General features: G+C 43.7%; 1 protein-coding gene across 1 annotated transcript in view; it reads left to right on the forward strand.

The window, feature by feature from the left end:
* Positions 1 to 23528, forward strand: part of PODXL (podocalyxin like) — a 125964-nt gene that overhangs the window by 89348 nt on the left and 13088 nt on the right. The window contains exons 5-6 of the mRNA XM_061638103.1: positions 12702 to 12861; positions 16884 to 16945. Of these exons, the coding sequence (XP_061494087.1) occupies positions 12702 to 12861; positions 16884 to 16945 (222 nt within the window). The remainder of the gene's footprint in view (positions 1 to 12701; positions 12862 to 16883; positions 16946 to 23528) is intronic.

Genomic DNA, 23528 nt, shown 5'->3' on the forward strand with positions numbered 1-23528 from the left:
TGCTACAACAGGCAGAAAAACCATCCAGTGGTCCGCCAAGACCCTCAGCAATTTTCAAGTGGTCCGTGGGGGGGGGGGAAGTCTGGGAACTGCTGCCCCAGGATAGTGGGGGAAATAGAGTGTTCCCGATGCCCCTCTGCAGATCCTCAAGCCCAAACGATCCTTCCGGTGCAGCTTCTTGAAATGTCTCAGCTGCCATGGCTCCCTTCTTGGCATCGTGTCTGCCTTGTTCACTGCTGACCCTCTGAGACCACGCACGGGGAGATGTCCTTCAGCCAGATGCCACCGATGAAGACTGCTTTGGCAGGTTATTCACGATGCATCTTTTGTAACCATTCTTCATCTCCTTGGACTATTATATTCTGTTGCTGTGGCGTAGTTACCATTTGGAAGACCTGTGTAGTCAGCGCAGCCAGGTCTTTTCGAACATATTTAGGTGATGCTACACACGGGGTTTGCATTGCAATGTCATAAAGCCACGTAAGGGCTTTTGGTCACTGTTGCATGTTTGATTGCCCACCAGCCACTAGACCTATTTTTAGTGATGTTTTTACATTGTTACACACCTATGTGATAGAAGTAGATTATGTTCATTTAGACCTTGACTTATTCATTCATTTATTTCCATTTATTTGGCAGGGCTTACGTCCTCGAGGTCTGCTTTTTTTTGCTCACTGCTGCCATCATCTGCCCAAAAGAGCCTTCTTAGTCATCTCCACTGTGCATGAAATGTAGTTCGGCAGATTCTCCTGTTATGTTCAGTGCTCCCTTTTTCTTTATTTCTTTATTAAATTTATATCCTGCCCTTCCTCCCAGTAGGAGTCCAGGGTGGCAAACAAAAACACTCTAAACCACACTTTAAAATATATTACAACAAAACATCTTTAGAAACATGTTCGACATCTTTAAAAACATCTTTTTTTAAAAAAACTTCCTAACTGTTAGAGCCATACGACAATGGAACCAATTCCCTAGAGAGGTAGTGGGCTCTCCGACACTGGAGGCCTTCAAGAGGCAGCTGGACAGCCATCTGTCGGGAATGCTTTGATTTGGATTCCTGCATTGCGCAGGGGGTTGGACTGGATGGCCTTATAGGCCCCTTCCAGTTCTACTATTCTATGATTCTATGAAAAAAGCTTTGAAAACATTTTAAAAGTAATTCCAACACAGACCATTGATAAAATGGTGCAGTCACAGAGATGTTGCTCATTGCTAAAAATGTTGTGGCCGCGACCTGGTAGACACCAGAGATATTTGAGCAGAAATAATACGCAGCAAGACCTGAGATGTTCAAAAACAAAGACAGCCTGGAGAGTTTTAGGTTGTAAACACAGAGTGGAGAGTTCCAGGTTGTTTCCACACTAACTGTTTTCTTTGGAATGTACAGAATTCATTCTCTCAGGTTTTCTTTCAGGGCTATCAATGGCTACTAGCCATGATGGCTGTGCTCTGCCACCCTAGTCAGAGGCAGCATGTTTCTGAAAACCGGTTGCCGGAAGCCTCAGGAAGGGAGAGTGTTCTTGCACTCAGGTCCTGCTTGCGGGCTTCCCCCAGGCACCTGGTTGGCCACTGTGAGAACAGGATGCTAGACTAGATGGGCCACTGGCCTGATCCAGCAGGCTCTTCTTATGAAGAGGGTTTCTGTCCAATGTTTCCATGTTCCCTTGCCTCCATCTTTTTTCATACCATAAAACGCAAGGTAGGAAACTGCCTCTTGAAGTTGCATCGGGCTTCAGACCATTATAGGCCAATGCAGAAACTTGGAATTATACCTTCAAAGAATATTAACATGAATGAGTCTCACTGGATTCAGGCTGAATACTGTGTCTTTTTGGAAGACAGTTCATCTGCAAGTGCACATACACACATTGAAACGCTACCTTGCAATTAGTTATCCCTGTGATTTTTTTTTTTTTAATTCAGGAAGAAATCCATAAGATCCAACTGACCAAATCCTGCTTACCGGCCTGTCCCCAGCAAGAGCGAAAAGCAATCCCTGGCCCCATCTGCACTATACATTTCAAGCAGTATCGTACCACTTTCAAAAGTCACGGCTTCCCCCAAAGAACCCTGGGATCTGTAGTGTGTTAAGGGTGCTGAGAGCAAGCGCCCTACCAGGGAGCTACAGTCCTCAGTTAGGAGCCGTTGGTGATAAATCAGCAGTGCACGTACGTTAATAAGAGGGGCAATTCTTTTCTGTTGTGGGAAAGTCAAATCTTACAATGTCAAGTTTGCTAATGGATTCTAGATGTTCATTATTTGTTTGTTGGTTATATTCTACTCCTCCCAATGTAGATCCCAGAGCGGCTAATGCCATATAAAGTGTGACAATAAACAACTCTTAAAACTATTGCATTAAAGCAGAATAAAAATATGAAATGCCATTAAACAACATTATAATAGTAATCAGACGCAGGTCCTGCTTGCCAGATCCCCAGAGGCATCTGGTTGGCCACGTGGGAAGGGCCGCAGCTCAGTGGCAGAGCATCTGCCTTGCCAGCAGAAGGTCCTAGATTCAATCCCCAGCATCTCCAGTTAGGGCTGGGAGAGGATCCTGTCTGAAATTGTGAAGAGCCTCTGCCAGTCAGTGTTGGCAGTACTGAGCTACATGGACCAATGGTCGGACTCAATATAAGGCAGCTTCCTGTGTTCCATTCCAGGCTCTCCTGATGTTTTTATGTTCATCTGTAGAATTCAGCTGAACAATCAAGAACACCTGTGCTGTGTTCTGAATTCTGCAAGAACAGATGTGTGCAAAGCTGTTGCCGAAATGAACATAAGGGGGGGTCTGGTTCTGCACTGGAACGGAGTTCCATAAACTGGGTGCCACCACCAAAAAGGCTCTACTGTCTGTAGTGGCCTCCTGTACAATGCTCAGCAAGGGGACCACCGACAGAGCTTCCCCAGCAGATCGTAACACCAAGCTGACTGGTACTGCGGAAGACACTCCATGAAGTACTGGGTCCTAAGCTGTTCTGAGCTTTGTATGCTAGTACCAATACCTTGAATTGGGCCTGGTAGCTCACAGGCAGCAGCTGCTGTGCCTTCTGGATCAATGTGATATGGCCCCACCTCCTCACTGCTCCAGATTACAAATGGGCAGTGACATTTGCACCAACTGCAGCTTCTGGACTATCTTCAAGGATAGCCCCGTGTAGTACACTTTGCAGTAATCCAACTAGGAGGTTGTCCTACTTGACCCGCTCTGTCTGCAAATGGAAATGGATTAATTTTTTAACTTGAAGCTTGTCGCTTGGAAGCCATTGGAACAAGCTCTAAATTGCTGACACCCACTCAGAATTAATCTGGCTGAGATTTTTCATTTAATGTTTGCTCTTTGTTAATCATCTCTCTGCAAAGTGTTTGATGGAATGCCTATCAGGATACTACAATTCAGCTAAAAATAGACATTCAGTGGGTGAAAAGACCTGGCCGTAGGTACTGTAATAGGGGCTGGCGAGTTTCCAAGCCCTGCCCCCCCCCCGCCGATCCCCTGTGAGTTGAGCCACAAGCGTGTGAATCTAGCTGGTTAATGTTTTTCAGCTGTCCCACTCATTTACAGAAGCACTGGTATTGTTTCTTCTGGCAGCCAAGTCAGGAAGTCTGCAGCCCTGATTTTCATAGGGACATAGTTATTATCGGAAACTATCAGTAATGGCAAGCACTAATTATATTTCGAAACAGATCCGCATGAGATCCACCAGAGCTGTATTACCTCTCCTGTTTAATTGGCGACCAGAATTGTTCCCACGGTCTCAATTGCAATTTGCCTCCTTCACCCTCCTCCCCTGCCCTACAGGGGAAGAGGCATGTGTGAAGGTGCTGTGTCCTCCAGGCCTCTTGTAGGGGCAGAAGCTCCCCCTGCGAACGGGGAGAATGAACATTACCAACCTCCTTGGTCTTAGGCTTTTTATGCTGGTTCTCGACAGATAACAAGATCTCCTGAGACTAGAATGGACAAATCTGTCAGTTCTGGATTTTCTCAGATTCTGATTTTTCCAGTCTTGACTTTACTTCTCCACACAATATGCATCCATTTTGCTTTTTAAAAAAAATTTCACTCATGAAAATGCTCATGAAATTTTATCAGAATTTTCCCTAACATATATTTTTTTCTATGCAATTTGGCCTAATAGATACACTGTTTGCAAGTAACTTTCCCTAATATAACGCATTTTTGTTAAATTATTTTCACTCATCTGCATTTGTAGGCATGCTTTCCCCTGATATATGCATTTTTGTATGCATTACTTGGTTGAAGAATTGCATTGCAAAATTTAGAGAAGCATGACTTTCAAAGGATGCTGCATTTCAGCTCACATGCTGTTTTGGGAAATGCAAATTAAGTAAGTTCACATTAAAATGCAAACCAAACAGAATTATCACACACACACACACTTCCATTCCTCCATGAGGCATTCCATCCCATATTAGAAGTAGCTGCAGGTCATACAGCTCAGTGGGAATCAGTTCAGGTGGATGGTTTTATGAAGACAAAATGCCGGTATCATAATGCCCTTATACAAATTAAGATGTGACCACACTTGGAATACTGTGGACAGTCTTGGTCGCCTCACCTCAAGAAGGATATTGTACAGCTGGAAAAGGTTCAGAAAAGGGCAACCAAAATGATCAAGGTGATGGAGCAACTCCCCTATGAGGAAAGGCTGCAACAGGGGGGTTGGAGTCGATGGCCTTGTAGGCCCTTTCCAACTCTACTATTCTGTGATTTAGGGCTTTTTAGTTCAGAGAAAAGGCACGGTAGGAGTGTATAAAATTATGCCTGGCATGGAGAAAGTGAAGAGAAAAAAGCTTTTCTCCCTTTCTCACAACACTAGAACTTGTGGACATTTATTATTTATTTATTACATTTATACCCTGCCTTTCTTTTCATGATTGAAACCCAAGGCGGCTTCCATATGGTTCCCAGGCGGTCTCCCATCCAGGCACTGGCCAGACCTGACCCTGCTTAGCTTCAGCAGGGAGCTGGCCTCATGTGCCTTCAGGCCATAGCCTGGGACATCTAATGAAGCTGGATGATGGGAAGATTCAGGACAGGCAAAAGAAAGCACTTCTTCACAAAGTGAATGCTTAAATTGTGGAATTCACTCCCACAAGATGTAGAGATGGCCATCAATTTGGATGTCTTTAAAAGAAGATGAAACAAAGTCGCGGAGGATGGCTGCGTTCTGCCACTGCTATTGGAATTGGTATGCCTCTGAATACCAAATGCTGGGAATTGTAAGTGGAGCGAGTGCGGTTGTGCTTGGGCATTGCTTTTGGGCTTCCCATCAAGGCGTCCAGTTGGCTACTCTGAGAACAGGGTGTTAGACCAGAGGTGCCTTTGGACTGATCCGGCAGGCTCGTCTAATGAAAAATGACTTTGAGTGTTTGAGTGTTCCTTTAGGGCTGGGATGATCCATTTGCCTTATGTCAAGTTTCTCTTTGTGAACGTCACAAATGCACCTTCCATGTGGGCCGATTTTCAACGCATTGCTGGTGTGTTTGCATGATTTGGACACTGGTTTTCTCAGCACCGTCATACCTTTTTAAAAAATTTTGCCTTCTCTTGGTATTCTTGAAGCCGGGACATTCTGCCTGCAAAGCAAGTACTCTGCTGCTGACTTGTGAGCCCTCTTGAAGGGGAGGGGGCACAGGATATGCTTTGCATGTGGAAGGCCTCAGATTCAATGCCCAGTGTCTTCTGTCTGAAGCCTTGGAGAGCCACTGCCAGTCAGTGTGGACAGTACTGAGCTAGATAGACCAGTGGTCTGATTCAGCTTCCTGTTCTCCTAATGCATCTGAAGCGGTGGTTCAGAAAACAGCACAATTACCCTTCACCTAAGAACATAAGAAGAGCCTGCTGGGTCAGGCCAGTGGCCCATCTAGTCCAAGATCTTGTCTTCACAGTGGCCAGCTAGAGTCCTCAATGGGAAGCCCGCAGGGAGGACTTGAGCGCAACAGCACTCTTCCCTCCTGCAGTTTCCGGCAACTGGTATTGAGAACCATATTGCCTCCGACAGAGCAGATGGAACATCTCTGTCAGGGTTAGTAGGCCTCCACAAACGTGGGCTTTCAACCCCTGTGTTTGCCCGGTATGATCCAAATCACGGGTGGGGACATTTGCAAGGGAGCATTTTCTGTTCTCATCCCAACTCTGCTCTGACATTTAAAAAAAATTAAATTAAGTTAAAAGCCCAGATGTAGCAAGGAAGGGGTGACAGGAGATGATCAGTGTGAGGCAAAGGGGTTAAGCACTCCGTCTTTCTGCCAGCTGATTCTCATCTCCAAATGCCCCCTGCCCCCGATTTAGCATTGCTCAGCAAACAGGGACTTTGTTGAACTGATGTGTAGTTCCAGCCTTGACACTTGTGGGGACCTCAGATTATTCTGTCTCACGCTTTCTTGCCGGAGGAGAGGGGGGGCTCCTGAACCTTTCACTGACAAACCATTCCCCAAACCCAGGAACCAAATTCCTTCTGTAACTCCAGCATGGTCATGGTGTGACTTTTAACCAGTTGGGGTGAAGAAGGAAGTTTTTCTTTCTCCTCACCTCAGTCTCTTCCCCCCCCCTTCTGCATCTGTTTGGTGCTCAGTTTGTTGATTCAAGTGCCATTACCTCATTCTGGAGAGAGATGTTAGTTTTAGATTCCTCCACGAGGGTGGGAATTAGATTAGCTCAGATTGTCTGAGCCTGTTAAGTCTAGCCAAAGAATGTGAAATACTTCAGAGGGCTGCAGGGGTGCAAAGTGTTTTTTTTGGGGGGGGGAGGGAAGAGGAATGGCAGTCCATGAACCAGACTGGAATGGCATAACACTGAGGAAAACGGGCCTCATCCAGTCTGCCAGGAGCTGCCGTGGTGGTTCTGTGAGTGTGGGGTGGAGACCACAGTGTATGTTTCCCTTTCTGGAATGAACATTTTCTCCAGATTCTTATTAGCACTTATCGGAACTAGTTAAAAAAAAAAGGAAAATAAGCCCAAGTATCACCATTGCAACTTACCATCTCTTATATTGACACACGGTGAATTGAACGGAGCGCTCCCCCACCTCTTCGTTGCAACCCCCTCTGATTCCTCCAAATCTTGCCTTGGACTGGGACAGAGGGAGCGAATGCGGTGCCCTCCAGAGTTTGCTGGACTACAGCTCGCCTCTTCACTGACTTCAAAAGCAGCTCTATTCTCGTGGAGACCTTTCTCTCGCCCTCCCTCAACCATCACCAAGCAGAACCCGTTCCATCAGGCTTCCTGAACTGTTCCCATCCCAGCTGGCCACCTGGTGCTCACTTTTTTTTCCACCTCCCTCATCATCCCTTTTTCCTTGTGTGCCATGTCTGTTAGGTTGTAATCCATTTTGTAAGTTGCTCTGGGAGCGTATTTGGCTAAAGTGGGAGATGAAAAATGCTATCAATGAATGAATGAAAGGGGATTCTTCCAATACCATGCGTCCCAAGTCAGGTGAGCACAGCTGCTGTGTAGAAGTGTCGGTAGATGCACAGAGGAGGAAAGCCACGGAGATGGATGAAGTCTTAACTTGTGCAATGTTTCTCTAAATCAGGGCCACAGCCAGCCAAGGTGGTAAAGTGCAAGGGTGGTTGAAGTGCAGTGCTCCAGATGTAGCTGGACTCGAACTCCTATCAACCCTGACCATTGCCTATGCTGGCTGGGGCTGCTGGGAGTTGGGAGTCCAGCCACACCTGGTGCAGTGGTTAGAGGGATGGACTTTGATCAGAGAGACCTGGGTTCGAATCCCTGCTTGGTCATGAGCCTCTTTGGGTGACCTTGGATCAGTCACTATCTCTCATCCTAATCTACCTCACAGGGTTGTTGTTGTGAGGATAAAGTGGGGGACACCTTAGATATAAATTAAATCTTTTTTCCTTTTGTTTCTTTTCTTTGTATTATGCATAGAAATATTTTTTTAATCATGCATATCTTCTAAAGCCATTGTGTAAGTTTCCTTCTAGAATGCGGGAAGAGGAGCAAGAATGCTCCGTGTTCCTTTAACCAGTTGGGAGTAGCACCTCTGAGCATACAGAGTGCTTTCCCTCACAAATCAGCTGTCCCCCAGAAAGACACCACACTCCGTTTCCCAGCCCAGCATGACAATCTCCCCTCCCATCCTGGAATCGTTTCCATACCTTCTGTTCCTGCGGAGTTATATTTAAAATCCTAAATTTTCCATGGTGAGCCAGTTTTTAACTATGGAAAGGGAAAGGATACGATCCAGACTTTTTTTGTGGGGGTGGGGGAAGAATGTTCAGAATCAGCTCTATTCTCATGGAGACCTTTCTCTCCCCCCCCCCCATCGCCTTTAATAATCTGTCTTAACAATGTCACTGAACTCCCTCTCGTTCTGCGCCTGGGGACTGTTCCTTCCTGCTGGGCTCCTGCATCCTGTCTCCTCCCTTAGCACCTCCAAAGAGTCTTACTCTAAATATTTAGACAAGGCAGGGAACGATCAGTGATGGAGATTCCCCCCCTAACCCAGGAAACCTCCCCACCCAGGAATGGCAAGAGGAAAGGGCATGGCGACTTTTCTTTTGTTTTGGGTCTCTCAATCGGTGCCTCCCCATTTCTCCTGGGGAGAAAGTGTAGAGATGTTACATCTGCAAGTGTAACTTGTACCAGTGACACATAAAGTCCATTCTGCATATGCGGGAAATTGATCCATTAGTGTGGCAGCACCTATTCCCTGGAACGCCCTGCTGATTGACGTCAGACAGGCACCTACTGTACTGTTTCCAGTGCCTGCTAAAAACCTCTTTCTTAAAGGAAGCCTACCCAGGCATGTAATTTTATTATGCATATTTATCTTTAAAATGGTTGGTTTTATCTATATTTCAATTATTTCATTTTTTTTAATGTCTGTTTTTGTCACTATTTTTAATGAATATTTTATGCAATATGCAGTTTTATATAAACCACATACAGGCTTTTGAATTCTTATTAAGCAGTTTATAAATCTTGTTTAAATAAAATAAACGAAACGTGTAAGCAAAGGTCTTTAAGGGATGCCCTTTGATGTTGGTGCAAGCCAGAACACATCTGACCTGTTTCCTTTGCCTCCCTTTTCATAAATAAGTAAATGAATAAAGTGTGTCTAGCCTGGACCAGAGTCCTTTGAAATGCGGCTAGTTCATTGGAACAGTTTCTTGATACCTCTTCCCCACTCCAAGGTCTATGATTAAACATGCCGTGGCCCCAGCCACCCATCTGTAACACAAAGAAATATGACTAATTTCTTGGAGGCGTGACACAGCTTTGAGTGGCCAGTTGACATACTCTCTAGCCTGGAAATTGCCAATTCCCCCAACTCTCCCCTTGCTGGCTCCCACGTTTTTCTCTGTTCCTGCTGGGTAGAGAGAACTCCAGTCACCCAGCAGGTATGAAGGCAGGGCAAGCTGGCAGAAATCTCCTAACTCTCCGGGCTGGAAGGGACAGAGTGGTCCTTTGGTGCATCACCAGGTTTCAGTGAGCCCTGAGCAAGGTGCCTTCCAGTAGACGCTTTTCAAAATATTGTTTCATGGGGTTTACAGCCTTGCTAGACTTGGTGGATGTAGTTTGTTGACACCATTTGCTCTTTGCACTACTGTAGCGTAGTGGCTAAGGATGCAATCCCATCTACATTAAAACTGGTTTGTGACGTCCCATTGAACTGGATGGAATTTACTTCTGAACTCTGTGTACCCAGAAACCTTAAGCTGTTGCATCTTGACCACAGCCTCCTTCCCAAATCTGTAAAAATAGTAATTGGTTGTTGTAAGGATTACCAAGATAATGTATCTGAAGGTCCTGGCATATGGTCTGAAGGTCCAGGAGGTCACCATCTGGCTAAAGCTAAGCAGGTCTGGGTCTGGCCAGTGGCCTGAATGGGTGGCCCCTTAGGAACCTGATGTATGCTGCTTAGGGTGCTATGGCAGCAGAAAGGCAGGATATTTATTTATTAAAAAAATACTTGTACATTGCCATCTCAATGTTAAAAAAAATATCAACGTGGTTTGCAACAGTGATATATACACAATGAGAACTACATATTTAAAAAGTAGAACAGATCATCAGCTATTACAGAAAGCGTTTGTGTTAATTAAGAGAGTTTTTATGCTATCTTCATAAGCCTGGCAGCCAAGAAACATTTTCAGCAAACATTTAAAGGTTAATACAGACAAGGCCTGCTGAACCTCTAATGGAAGAGCATTCCACTGGTCTAGGCCAATAGCACTAAAGTTTCAGTTTCGTGTTGATGTCAGATGAGCCTCACCAGCTCAGGAGATGAGTAATGATGCTCCTACAGATGATCTCAGTGAACTGGGATATAAGGGCTCTGACATTCTCCAAGGTGTAAATGTAAGAATGTGTGGATAGGAGTGTGTGTGTGTGAGAGAGAGAGAGGAGTGTGCGTTTTTTACACACACAAATATAGTTTGGTTGGGTTGTTAATGTGCAGTTAGAGGAAGGGAAAGGAGAGTCTGGTTTATTGTGATGCTGAGGGGGAGCATTCCTTTTCGGGGGGCGAATGCAACCTTTGCAGCGGGGAGCACTCCCTCCCTTGTTGCATGACAAGGCACTGTGGGAGTTGCTATTCCTGTAATTCTCCAAGCTGCAGGCCTTAGATAAAGAATGCCAAGGGCACCAGCAAAGGGATGCCGGCCAAGCCTGATGTAGCTCGTGATTTTAGAAAGAGATGGCTTTTGAACTCCTCTCTGTCTCTTGGACTGAGCAGCCTGTCCGAAAAGGGGAAAGACCCCACTGGGAAGTTTGTCTTCCTCAAGGCTTCGCCAAGGGCAATGCTTTCAAACACTCTACCTGCAGGGGACCTTATTTTACATCAGAGATGGGAAATCTGTGGCCTTCCAGATGTCAGTGGATTACATCTACCATCATCCCTGAATGTTGGTTGGGGCTAGAGATGTAAAATTTCTGGAAATTTTGAAGCCATGGGAAAAAACCTTTGTTTCCTCGTTTTTTCAGAAAAAAATGGAAATTTTCAGAAAAATTGAAAAAAATGCAATATTAGCACTTTTTACAGATTGAAAGTCACTTTGTTGCTTCAGGAACATCCAATGTAATCATGTACAGGTTGGTTTGACATAAAATTACCACATTTGGTATATTAAAAGTAGATTTTATTCAAACAATTGTTACAAATTGAATTTACTTTTTTTTTGGTAACATATGGATCTACAAGATCCTGAACTGTAAGGAACCTCTTTCATTTTGCCAGTTTATGAGGAGCAGGCAAAAAACAGTTTTGTTTTGTTTTTTAAAAAGTAACCATCAACATTAATAACAAAGAAAATTATTTATGTCTCTGCTAGTCCTCCACAGTGTCAAGCAGACATAAAGCCAAGATTCCATAATCCATTTTTTCTTCATTTTTTTCAATTTTTCCAATTTTTCAGGGAAAAAAACAGAAAAGACTTTGAAAAAAATGGGGGGAAACAGGTTTTTGTCCTAATTTTTGCAGTTCTTTTCCAGGCCTTCACAACTCTAGCTGGGGCTGCTGGTAGTTGTAGTCCAACAACATCTGGAGGGTCACATCTGCCCTATCACAGTTGTGCTATTGGGTGCCGCAGGGTATCATATTGTCCCAATGTTGTTTAACATATATATGAAGCCCTTGGGAGCGGTCATTAGGAGATTTGGGACAAGGTGTCAGCAGTACACTCATGATACCCAGCTCTATTTCTCTGTAATATCTGAATTGGAAGAGGTCGTGCAAGCCCTGGGCTGCTGCCTGGACTCAGTGGTGGGCTGGATGAGGGCCAGTAAACTGAGTCTAAATCCTAGCAAGATGGAGGTGCTGTAGGTTGGCGGTTCCTGGGTCCGAATAATTGGTCAGTTGCCTGCTTTGGATGGGGTCGTATTCCCGCTGAAAGAGCAGGTTCGTAGTCTGGGTGTGCTCCTGGATCCATTTTTGTCGCTAGAAGCCCAGGTGACCTCAGTGGTTAGGAGTGCCAGATATGGTACTGAGGTGTTGTGGAAGGAAGTTCAGGTTTAAGAGGGAGTGGACAGTTGTTTAAAGGAGTAGGAAACCTTTGTGTGTGATCAAAGTTGAAGACTGATAGGGATAAATAGAAAGCAAAAAGTATGGGGGGCTTTGAAACAGGGCTTGTGCGAGATACAGGATAGTGTGAGAGACTTGGAAGCTATTTTCTGTAATCTCATTTTAATCTGTGTCGAAAAGAATGCACCCTGCTCAGACTTTGAGCCTCTTCCCATGTGAGCCCATATAATAAACCCTCTGGTGTGGAGAGGCTGATAGGTGACTGTAGTAGCTACTGTAGCCTCTTTCTGACCTCTTAGCACTGCTGCCATTGACTCACTCAGCCTTCTTCCTTCAGCAGTGCCTGTTTTCTTCTTGCACTAAGTGGAAAATGAACTCAGGGAAACACACAGAGTTCTGTCCCTTCCTGTGAGTCCAAGAAGAAAGGTGAACAGGAGGGCAATGGAACAGAAAAAAGGGATGGAAGGAGACTTTCCTCTGGCAGTTGTCAGAATGAAGAGCTGCTACGGTCACCTGGAGGCTTCTCACTCCATGGCATTGTGTTCACAAGTTTCTGTGTCAATCAGAGCTTTCTGTCTTTCGACGACTGTTATTGACACTGCTTACGTGTTGGGAAACAATTTTAGGATGCCCGACAGGGGTGGCAGCTTGCAATGAAGAAAGCCCTAACCATTATGAGGTTTGTTCTTTCTACAGAACAATTTGGAGAAGAGCCCCATGAAAGAGCTTCTCTTGAGCATGCTCTGCAAATCTATGAAGCCCAACTTCAACCGGAGCCGGGATGGCTGTATGGTGAGACTGGCCTCCATCAAAGATGACCCCAAGTACTTGGCTATCCTTGGTGTATCTGTGCAAAGTAGGTACCATGTGCATTGTTGGATGCCCCTAGGACAGCCTTCGCCAACCCGGTGCCCTCCAGATGTGCTAGCTGGGGCTGATGAGAGTTGTGGTCCAAAGCATCTGGAGAGCACCAGGTTGGTGAAGGCTGCCCTAGGACTAGAAGTAGGAACTTTTAGATCTCTGCTCCGCTGCCCTTTTGGCGAGCCACTTTCAGGCTACACATCAAGGATTCCTAGGGCCATGATGTCATCAGGCTGAAGGGAGAGACTGCCTACCTAGTTGGCCCACTGGATCGAGGAGGGCTATTGAAGCTTTCAGGCCAGGCTAGGACTAGATGTGGAAGGAACCTTTAGGTCAGTGCTCTGCTGCTCCCTTGTGGTGACCCACTCTGGGGTGCATATCAAAGCAGTGGCAGCTGGTGGCTGCATGTCAGTGGGGCAGTGGAATCCTCTGCAGGTCTTAGTCTGAACTTTCAAGGGGCTGTCCAAGAAAAAAAAAACCCAGAGCAGATTCCAGTGCCCCACTGACATGGAACCACCAGCCACCACTGCATCAAAGTGTACCCTGAGCAATTATCAGCATAGACCTTGCCTGCCAAGTTGTTATCCCTGGCTGAGTACAAAACATTCAATTAAAGTGCATCCCCCTACCCACCCACCCCTGGACAAAGAATCCTGGGAGCTGTAGTTTGTTAAGGATGGTGGGAATTGTATCCCTATGAGGGGTAAACTACAGTTCCCCGGATTCTTTGGGGGTGTGCTTTAAATGTATGGTGTGTATGCAGCTCCTGAATCTTATTCCTCTCTCTGCTCAACTGTCCTTAGACCTGATCACAGAGACAGGTGCCTCCTGATCCTCCTACCCTGTTGACTTTTTAGTCTGCCTATGATTTGGAGCGGGAGTAAGATAGAGGATGGGAGCATGCTCTAACATCCATGTTTAAAAAAACAACAAACCTGAGCTTTCTTATGCCTTCTTATTGTTGTTGTTGTTGTTATCTTTATTTATACCCCGCCCTTTTTCCAAAACTGGAACTCAGGGTGGCTTACAACCAAAAATGGGTACATATAATTTGGACATATAAAAATCTACATTTAAAATAGAATTAAACTCATTACAGCATTAAAACAATTAAACATCACCTAAAAATACCTAAAACCAATTTAAGAATAATGTAACAGTAAAACAATATGGGATACCTCTAGAAGTCCTGTCTTAAACAACTTAGGAAGCAGTGCATAACTTTTAAGAGGAATTTGGGGCCTGGTCACAAGGGCACAACTGCCCATCTGAAAGCTCTGTCCACAGTGCCAGATCAGTGCTTGGTTTCTGAGTGGTACAGGCAAAGCACTCTGCACATGTTCTAAGAGACTCTTGTTTATTGCTGCAGCATAAGTAATATAATTTTTAACATGGCATAACAGAATTGACATAGTTAGAGGAGAGCCAGGATCTTGTCTCAATCGTCCCAGAATTCAGGACATGGGGAAAAACCTGGATCAGATTCAAGTTGCAGGAAGCCAGATTTCGACTGAATATCAGGAAAGTGTGGTACAACAATGAAACCAATGACCTCTCCAACACTGGAGGCATTCAAGAGGCAGCTGGACATCCACCTGTTGGGTATGCTTTAATTTCAGTTCCTGCAATGAGCAGGGGTTGGACTTGATTGCCTTATAGGCCCCTTCCAAATCCACTATCCTAGGATTCTACATAATGTGTCTATCAGCTACATGAAATATAATGGAAGGGGAGATCATGCAATGTTAAGAAAATATATTCCTTGCCTCTGAGTGACAGTTGGTGAGTTTGTCTGTATTAAAATAAAAAATGTGGCCTGTAACAAAATGTTGCCATGTGGAATGCTCCTGTTCAGAATTCCAGTTACTCGTGCCATTTCCCAGGATTCTCCATTCCATTCATTCACCCTACCCACACCCCTCATTTTTTTTGTCTTCTCAACATATACTTAGCAATCTGTGAACACTGAGCATGCTCAGTCCTTGTTGGTATTTGGGAGGGGTGGCCTCTTGGTTCCCCCAAAGAATTTTGTACTCCTGCAAATTTTGGAGTTCCACCAAACATTCTGATACCTTCCTGGTGTTTCAGCGGCCCTGGTTCAATGGCAGTCGTTTTGGCACTCACCATCTGAGTTTGCTATTAGAAGGGGTGATGAATCCAATTGAGGAAGCCCCATTGGCCCAGACCAGTCAAAGCCCCACCCCAGGTTGGGGGAACACAACCTCTGAAGCCTCCATCACTTTGTCCAACCATAAAGAGAAAAAGGACATTGGGGCTGTGCATGTACCTATTCCACACAATTTTCACATCTTCCCATGGGATAGACCTTTCACGGACAACCCAAAAAGCAGGATTGTAATCATCTGGATTCGTGTGTGTGTAGACCCCTTACTTCCCTATATCTCCAGCATCCTACAAGCCAATCATAACGAAAGGGGAACATGAGCCACTGAGAAGAGTGTAATGGGCTTGGTCCCACATAGGCTTAAAAAGTACTTATTATTGCTGGTATTGCTTATGTAGTTTGCTGGTTTTATAGCATGCATATTGCTAAACAGTGAAAAGTTCTGTGAAAAGGCATCTTAGAGAAGGCAGCTGATAAGGCCATGGGAAACTGCCCCTTTCTAATAAGCATATAAAAAGCCAAGCCATTCTAGGATTCGCACCCATCTCCAGCTGAAGGTAGTTCGAAGAAGGTCTGCAGGAATATTGATTCCATCTATGTAATCTGATGGGTGAGATGTATTACACATGCATTTCCATATACTTTGTAATGTGGACTCTGTAACAAGACTTTGAGTTCTAACTCAGTCCTTTCATCTATTTTAATCTACATTGTACCTTCAAGGCTTTATACTTTGATGTTAAATGAGTGTATACAGCAGCTTCTTTCTTGCTGATTTGTATCCTTATTTCTGTTTCTGTTATGATGGCTAAGGCATTTTAATACTTGTAGTGTGCAAGATATGAATGAATAGCATTTATTAGAAGAATATCCTGCTGTCTGAAGTCTGACTTCCAATTAGAACATTTCTTCTGCCTCCCAAGAATCCTTGGGTGAGGTCTCTATAATCCACTTCTACTTTTGACAGCTGCTGTTGGAAACCTGTGAGCTTAGGTGAACTAATATAAGGACTCTGAGTAGATATGGGTTAACTGCAGAAGCAAGAACCTTCTGTGATTCACGGAAAAAAGGGCCAGCCTAGAATCACAGAGTTGGAAGGGGTCTATAAGGTCATCGAATCCAACCCCCTGCTCAGTGCTGGAATCCAACTTAAAGCACTTTTTTGTTTTAGTATGTTTTTAACAGTTGTTGTGTTTTAATATATTTTGAAGTGTTTTTATGATGTTTTAAAGAGTTTTTAGTGCTTTTGTTTGCCGCCCTGCGCTCCTACTAGGAGGATGGGTGGGATATAAATCAAAGACATAAATAATAAATACTTGACAGGTGGCTGTCCAGCTGGTTCTTGAAGGCCTCCAGTATTGGAGAGCCCACCACCTCCCTAGGTAATTGGTTCCATTGTCATGCCTCTCTAACAGTTAGATGTTTTTCCTGACCTGATATATTCAGCTGAAATCTGGCTTCCTGCAACTTGAGCCCATTATTCCGTGTCCTGCACTCTGGGATGATTGAGAAGCGATCCCGGCCCTCCTCTATGAGACAACCTTTCATGTACTTGAAGAGTGCTATCATATCTCCCCTCAGTCTTCTCCAGGCTAAACATGCCCAGTTCTTTCAGCCTCTCCTCATAGGGCTTTGTTTCCAGTCTTCTAGAAGCTATCATTGCCGCCTTCTTGCTGAACCTCAGAAAGCCATACCCTCATCTTGCATTCATTGTTCAACAGAACTCTATGCAAAGTAAGAGACTGAAAGCTCGTTTTATTGTGTAACCTTAGAAGGGGGCATGGCCTGACTGTCATAAAGGGACCCTGCACTTCTGAATTTGCCACTACACTACTGTCCAAAAGTAATAGTGTTTCTTTTCTCCCCTGCCGCCCCCTGTTTCCTTCCATTAGCAAACTCTGTGCCTGAGGAGCTCTTTGAATCTCTGGCAGTCAAGAAAGGAGAACTGGAAAAGGTAAGGGGGCTGTGGGAGAGGATGTTCAAGAAAGCCCCGTTCCTTAAGAGTCATCTAAGCTATGCGTGGGAATTCAACGCTTCAGTGAGTTGAGGGGTAGATATTCTTGGGGCAATAGGAGGAAAGAAAATGAAAATGCTAGAAAAATAAGTGTTTATTTGTAATCCAAGCCCAACAAGTTTCAGCCTCTGTATATTTAGGCCTTCATCAGGGGCTGTAGATAAAAAGGCAGGGACAAATTTACTTCCACAAGCATATAAAATGAAATCATACATGTAAAATCTATCTATAAACAATCTTTCCACTTACAGTAAAGGCTGGCAAGAAGTATCTCCAAATAGCAAACTGCTTTCACCGATGCAAACTCCTCAGAAAAGAGTCAATGAGGCCTGTACATATTATATATATATATATATATATACACACACACTGAAGAACATGAAGACCGTAAAACCACTTAAGAATTACTTGATCACAGACCGCTGAAGGTAGAGATCATGTAAGGGAACCTGGATATCTTCTGAATTTCATAAAAAAGGAAGAAATTCTAGCTCCTCATTAAGGCCACTAGAGGTCATCGTTTTAAAATCCAGAATCCATGACATTTCCTTAGTAAGACCTGATTACTTTCCCCATTTATTTTTTCTATTTTTTCTAAAACCCAAAACTTGAAATCAGCAATGGAATGATGATAGGTAGATATTCCTGCCATGATCGGGAATAAAGACCTTCAGGAATGAGCTTGGGAGTTGGGGAACACTCCTATCCCACCAGGTCCATAGCCTGAAATTTTGCAACAATGCATAAGGTTGCATGAATCAACACAGAACAGCCAGGAATGACATAGGAAGCCACTTTATAGCAAGCAACACCATTGGTCTATCTATCTCACTGATGTCTACACTGACCGGTAGCAGCTCTCCAGAGTTTCAGACAGGGAATCCTGTCTGGAGATTGAACCTGGCACCTTCTGCATGAAAGGCAGGTGCTCTACCCGAGCTAAAGGGACATAGGAAGATGCTGCCTTACACTGAGTCAGAGCATTGGTCCACCTAGCTCAGTATTGTGTACGCTGATTGGCAGTGGGTCTTCAAAGTTTCAGGCAGGGGACATTCCCAGCCCTACCTGGAGATGCTGGGGATTGAACCTGGGACCTTCTGCATGCAAAGCAGATGCTCCACCACTGAGCTATGGCCTTTTCCTGCATTACAATAAAGCTGCAGTTGCTGCTCCACAGACTGACAATGGAAGCTAAAGCTCATACGTAGGCCTAGTCAACTGTTGCTCGGCAACCAGGCTTGCAGGCCTTCGCCAACCAGGTTCAAGGACAGCCACTCGAGCTCTGTCAGGCCAAAGTGGAGGAGGCTTGGCTGAGCGTGATCTACCAAGGGTGCCAAAAAGGCTTAGGAGTTGCCCGTATAGCCACCCTCCCCCTAACAACAGCGGTTGTGAGATGGTGCGCGTGTGGGGGGCTTGTTCCCCAGCAGCCAGGGTTGGGGAAAGCAAGGGGGGATTACCTAGGGGAGAAGACCTTCTTCCATGGGGCGTGGTGTTGGACTATGACCTGGGAGACCAGGGTTCGAATCCCCACACAGCCATGAAGCTCACCTGGGGCCAGTCACTGCCTCTCAGCCTCAGAGGAAGGAAATGGTAAACCCCCTCTGAATACCGCTTACCATGAAAACCCTATTTGTAGGGTCCCCATAAGTTGGGATTGACTTGAAGGCAGTCCATTTCCATTTTCAAGTAGCTGGGGCCTCCCTCAGTCAAGGGTGGAGGCCTTGGGGTGTTCGAGAACAGCCAAGATGTCAGACTTCTCCCCTTTGAGGCCACAAGGGATGAGCATGAGGTGAAATATCTTAGAAAACAGAGAGAAAACCCAAGGGGGGTTTTACTTAGCCCTGAGCCTGTCTTTTCAGCCTATCTTGTGTTACCTGTGTCTGTTTAAAATATCCACTTCCATGAAGTTTGAGGGGACTGATTATTGGAATTAGAAGATGAGGTGAACTAAGGAGAGGGGAGGGCGAGAGAATCTATGTATATAAGAACTTTTTAAAAAGCCTCATTTATTTTTTACATTTCTATCCCACCATTCCTGCAAGGGGCTCAAGGTGGCATGCACAGCTCGCTCTCTCCCCATTTTATCTGTGCAACAACAACAACAATAATTTATTTCAGTCATTGACCAGATACATAGAATACAAAAAATAAAAACCAATAAAATGCAATACAATTTAGAAATAGTACATCCAATCAAGATTTTACAAGCATTTGACCTGTACCTTCCTACAAGAAATAGAAGCCGCAATATATTTGGCGACTTTATATGTAACTTGTGGAGAGTAATCTCCCAATAAATAATCAGCATAAAAGGATTCTGGTCTACCTGGGAAGGAAATTAAAATAGGGGAAATTAGCTGTTGCCTTAGATCACGATAAAAAGGGCATCTCAATAGAACATGCACATTGGTTTCAGTTTCACCTTCGCCACAAGGGCAAATTCTATCACTGTATGGGACTTTATTAAACTTGCCCTCTAAAAGGGCAGAGGGGAGAGTATTCGTCCTCACCAGAGTAAAAGCCCTTCGATACTTAGGGAGTGTCAAATCCATTAGATAGGGCATGGGAGAAAAACATCTAGGATTGTACCTATGTTTTCTTACAAGCATCAAATGGTGTTGGAAATCTATGTCTTTGATGTGTTGCCAGATGACCACTCGGGCTGTGTCAAGGCCCATTTTTAGAATTATCGGGACAGAGAAGCCCAAATTAGCTATTTTATCTAAAATCTGCTTTTCCCATATTGAATTAAAATCATCGACTAAAATAAAAGGGGAAAAACCTTTTCGCTCAAAAATCAGTTTTAACCACGCATTTATTTTAAGGGCCCAAATGCGTGATTCAACAGATTGCAATCCCGTTTCTAGTCTCAAAATAAAACTAGGTATACAGGTAGAAACAGCTAAAACAGCTCTCATAAAAGTGTTTTGAATAGATTCCAGAGCCGAAAATTTCTCAGAGATGAAAATTTGAGAACCGTATAGCAATTGGGGAATAATTTTTGCCATAAATATTTTAACAACTGATGGGAAGGATTGGCCACCTCTCTGATAGAAAAAGGTCATTAATGCCTTCATAGATCTTTTTGGATTTAAAGCGGCTACACCAGTCTGCAGCTGAAAGGATCCCGAGGCTTGAAAAGTTATGCCTAGATATTTATAATTATTTACCTGCTCAACTGCCTGGCCATTAATACGCCAGAGATGTTTTGTTTTCTTTTTGGAGAAGACTATAACTTTCGTTTTTGCATGATTTATGGTTAAAAATTCTGAAGAACAGAAAGATGTTAATGCGGCTAGTAAACGCTTTAAGCCGATGGGAGTCCTAGACATTAAAGCTATGTCGTCCGCGTATAATAATAGAAAGCGCGGAGTTCCAGCTAACCTTGGAGGGTGCGACACAATAGGAGCTAGCTTGGATACAACATCGTTAATGTAAATATCAAATAACAGGGGCGCTAAAGAGCAACCCTGTTTTACACCTTTAAAGGTGTAAATAGGGTTTGAAAGATGTCCCTTGTTGGAACATCTAACTTGGAGTGATGTATTTTCATATAGGCCCCTTATTAATGCTAGAAGACGTTTATCAATACCTAGATTGTTTAATTTCTCCCAAAGTCTTATTCTGGATACGGAATCAAATGCCATTTTTAGATCAATGAACGCAACATATAAGGCGTTACCTTTTCTGGTGGTGTATTTAGTTATAAGATGGTGCAGTACAAGAGCATGATCCGTTGTGGAGCGACCACTGCGGAAACCAGCTTGCTCTTGTGCTAAGATGTCATTTTGATCTATCCAGGTTATAAGCTTCTTGTAAAGATGTGCAGCATAGAGCTTGCTGATTATGTTAAGCAGGCTAATAGTCCTATAGTTGGCCGGGTCAGAAAATGAGCCTTTTTTATGAATAGGAATAATAATAGCTGATTTCCAATCATTAGGGATCTGCAACGAAGCATCAATGTATGTCAGGACATTAGATATGTTCCAAGGTTCAACATTAGTTGACCTGTCCAGTATTGGTTCGTTAATTTCCAAAGTCTTTGTTTTTTCTTTTAGGTCAGTCAATAGGTTTTCCAATCTATTAGTGATTTCCAATTGAGCCCCCTTCGATAAGTGTGTAAAAGTCTCTAGAAGATGGCATTCTTCTGGTATGAAGTCATTGACCACATAATTGGTGTCAGTCTCTGGACATTGAATGGTATGATGATCAAGGAAATTTGTGGTAGATATTTTTGACTCATTAACAGGTGATAATACGACCTCCTGGCGGATGGTATCTCGGAGAGTTGCTTGATCCTGTCTTTTTAAAGTTGGAGTGTTCGTTGTTTTATTTTGAGATGGAATAAGGCTCAAAGGGGGAGCGGTGTTCTCAAAAACTCTTGAAATCAGTAGATCATAGTTTAAGAACAATTGTCTATTTTTATACAAATTTCTTACGAGGTTTTTATTATGAAACGTAACTATGGCTCTCGCCTTTGTATAGTTGTAAAATAGATATTGAACCCGGGCAACATCCTCTACCTTGAATAGATCGGGCTTAATGTTTTCCATTAGATGCCAAAAATGGGATCTTCATTCTTGTTGAGTTAGATAACCTTTGGGTTTCAGAAAATTTATTATTGCTATTTTAGCCGGATTAAGAATCAGTTTCCAGGCTTTATAACTTTGATTGACTTGGAATGTGCTTTTTTCTAGCATTGCTTCTTCATGTTGAGTTATAATTTCTGGACAAGTCTGACTCATTTTTTCCTTGTTACTAGAAATCTGGTCCATCTCAGGCATTTGAACAGCAGACATCAGACTAATGGAATTAGCCTCCTTAATTTTTCTATTCTTGTTCTTCCTTTTCTTCTTCAATTTTTTATTTTTGAGATTTGAAGTGTCTGCTAAATTAAACAGCCTTTTGAAATTCATGTGACTTTTGTGTCGGGTTTTTGACGATTTTAGGTTTTTAGGTTTCTTAACTTGATTGGTGATAGGAGATCTCTTCTTCCTCGTTCTCCCCACTAAGTGGCAGAAATCTTTGCGTTTTGTCTGGGTTGCTTGAGTTATTGTCTTGGGTGTTGTTTTTTCTTCATTTATGTTAAAATCTTTTTTAATAAAATATTGCATTAGTGTTGTGATAAGAGAGTTTGATTCCGCAACAAATCTTGAGATCAAGGATAACGATTGAGTTACCGCTTGGCTCCAAGTTTCATTAAGAGGAGTTAATTTTTTATTAATAGAGATCTTCTCGTCAGCATCGCCTTGTTGCATAATGAGGGTTGTTGAGGGCAATAAATCCGATTCGACCATAGGTCTGGGAAATTGAGATAATGTACTGGACATCAGCTGAGACCGACTCTCATTCATAGGTGCTGAGCAGAAACTGGGTACCTCGTGGACTTTTGGCTCTTTTGGTTGCACAGAGGGTGACAAAAAGCTGTAACTAGATACCTCATAAGAATACGAGGACTCAAGTGGCGGCATTGAGCTAGCTGTACTTACTGCTGTATTATTAAGCTCAAGCCTGGATTGCAATGAATTTTGTTCTTCCTCCGCCTCTTCCAGTTCTTGAGCTAAATTTAATAGCCCAGTGTCATCGTTATTTAGGTGCCAGAGAGAAAAATTAGTTAAAGTCCAATTATTAATTGTATTCTCACATTGTGTTATATCATTGCTCTCCTCCTTAGGAATATTTTTAACAATGCTTGGACTACTTGCCCTTGGGTGGTAGTATTGCGTTATTTTTGCTTGCTTCCTTCTGGCAGGTAATATCCACTCTTCATTATTCAGCATAATGCCTAAGTCTTTGGATTTTTGTCTTGTTAGGACCATGATAGCAGTTAAGTGATTTTCAACACTAAAAGTAGCTTTGTTTGCCCCACCCTAAAAGCAGCAAAGCTAACAGATTCTTAGAATTAAATTCTTAGAGTTCTCACTAGTTCACAGTCCTCCAAAGAATAAGCTTCATTAGTCTCTTCAATAAGCTTCATTAGACACTTGGCTCGACTCCCGGAAGAATCCAACTACTAGGAATCAGATAAGCAACATAGCGTTTGAAGAGCAGATGCCGGAGTTTACAATTCCAATTCCATTTCCAGTAAGGGTAGGAGAGTTTAAAATGCTTCGTTTAAGATAAGATAAGTTCTGTTTGCACTTATTTGAATTCTAAAAAGTTCTAAGGAGAATACAAACTTTTTGTTTTAGGATGGAGGAGAGATTATCTCGACCTTAGTAGCTCGCGGCCATCTTCCCAATCCCAATCTGTGCAACAGCCCTGTGAGGTAGGTTAGGGTGAGAGGCAGCTACTGGCCCAAGATCACCCAGTGAGCTTCATGGAGTAAGTGGGGATTCACACCCTGGCCTCCCAGGTTCTAGTCCAACGCTCTAACCACTACACCTCATTGTAGATGGCTGTTCACTCAGCAAGCGAAGTAGGCTGTCTCTACTCTGCATGCCCCAGCCGCGTAGCCTGGGCCAGAAGGCATCAGGAACAAGGCGCGCTCTGTTTCTTCCCATTGCATTCTGGTCCAGGGAAT

Source organism: Rhineura floridana, chromosome 8 (genome assembly GCF_030035675.1).
Source record: "Rhineura floridana isolate rRhiFlo1 chromosome 8, rRhiFlo1.hap2, whole genome shotgun sequence".
Classification (NCBI taxonomy): Eukaryota; Metazoa; Chordata; class Lepidosauria; order Squamata; family Rhineuridae; genus Rhineura; species Rhineura floridana.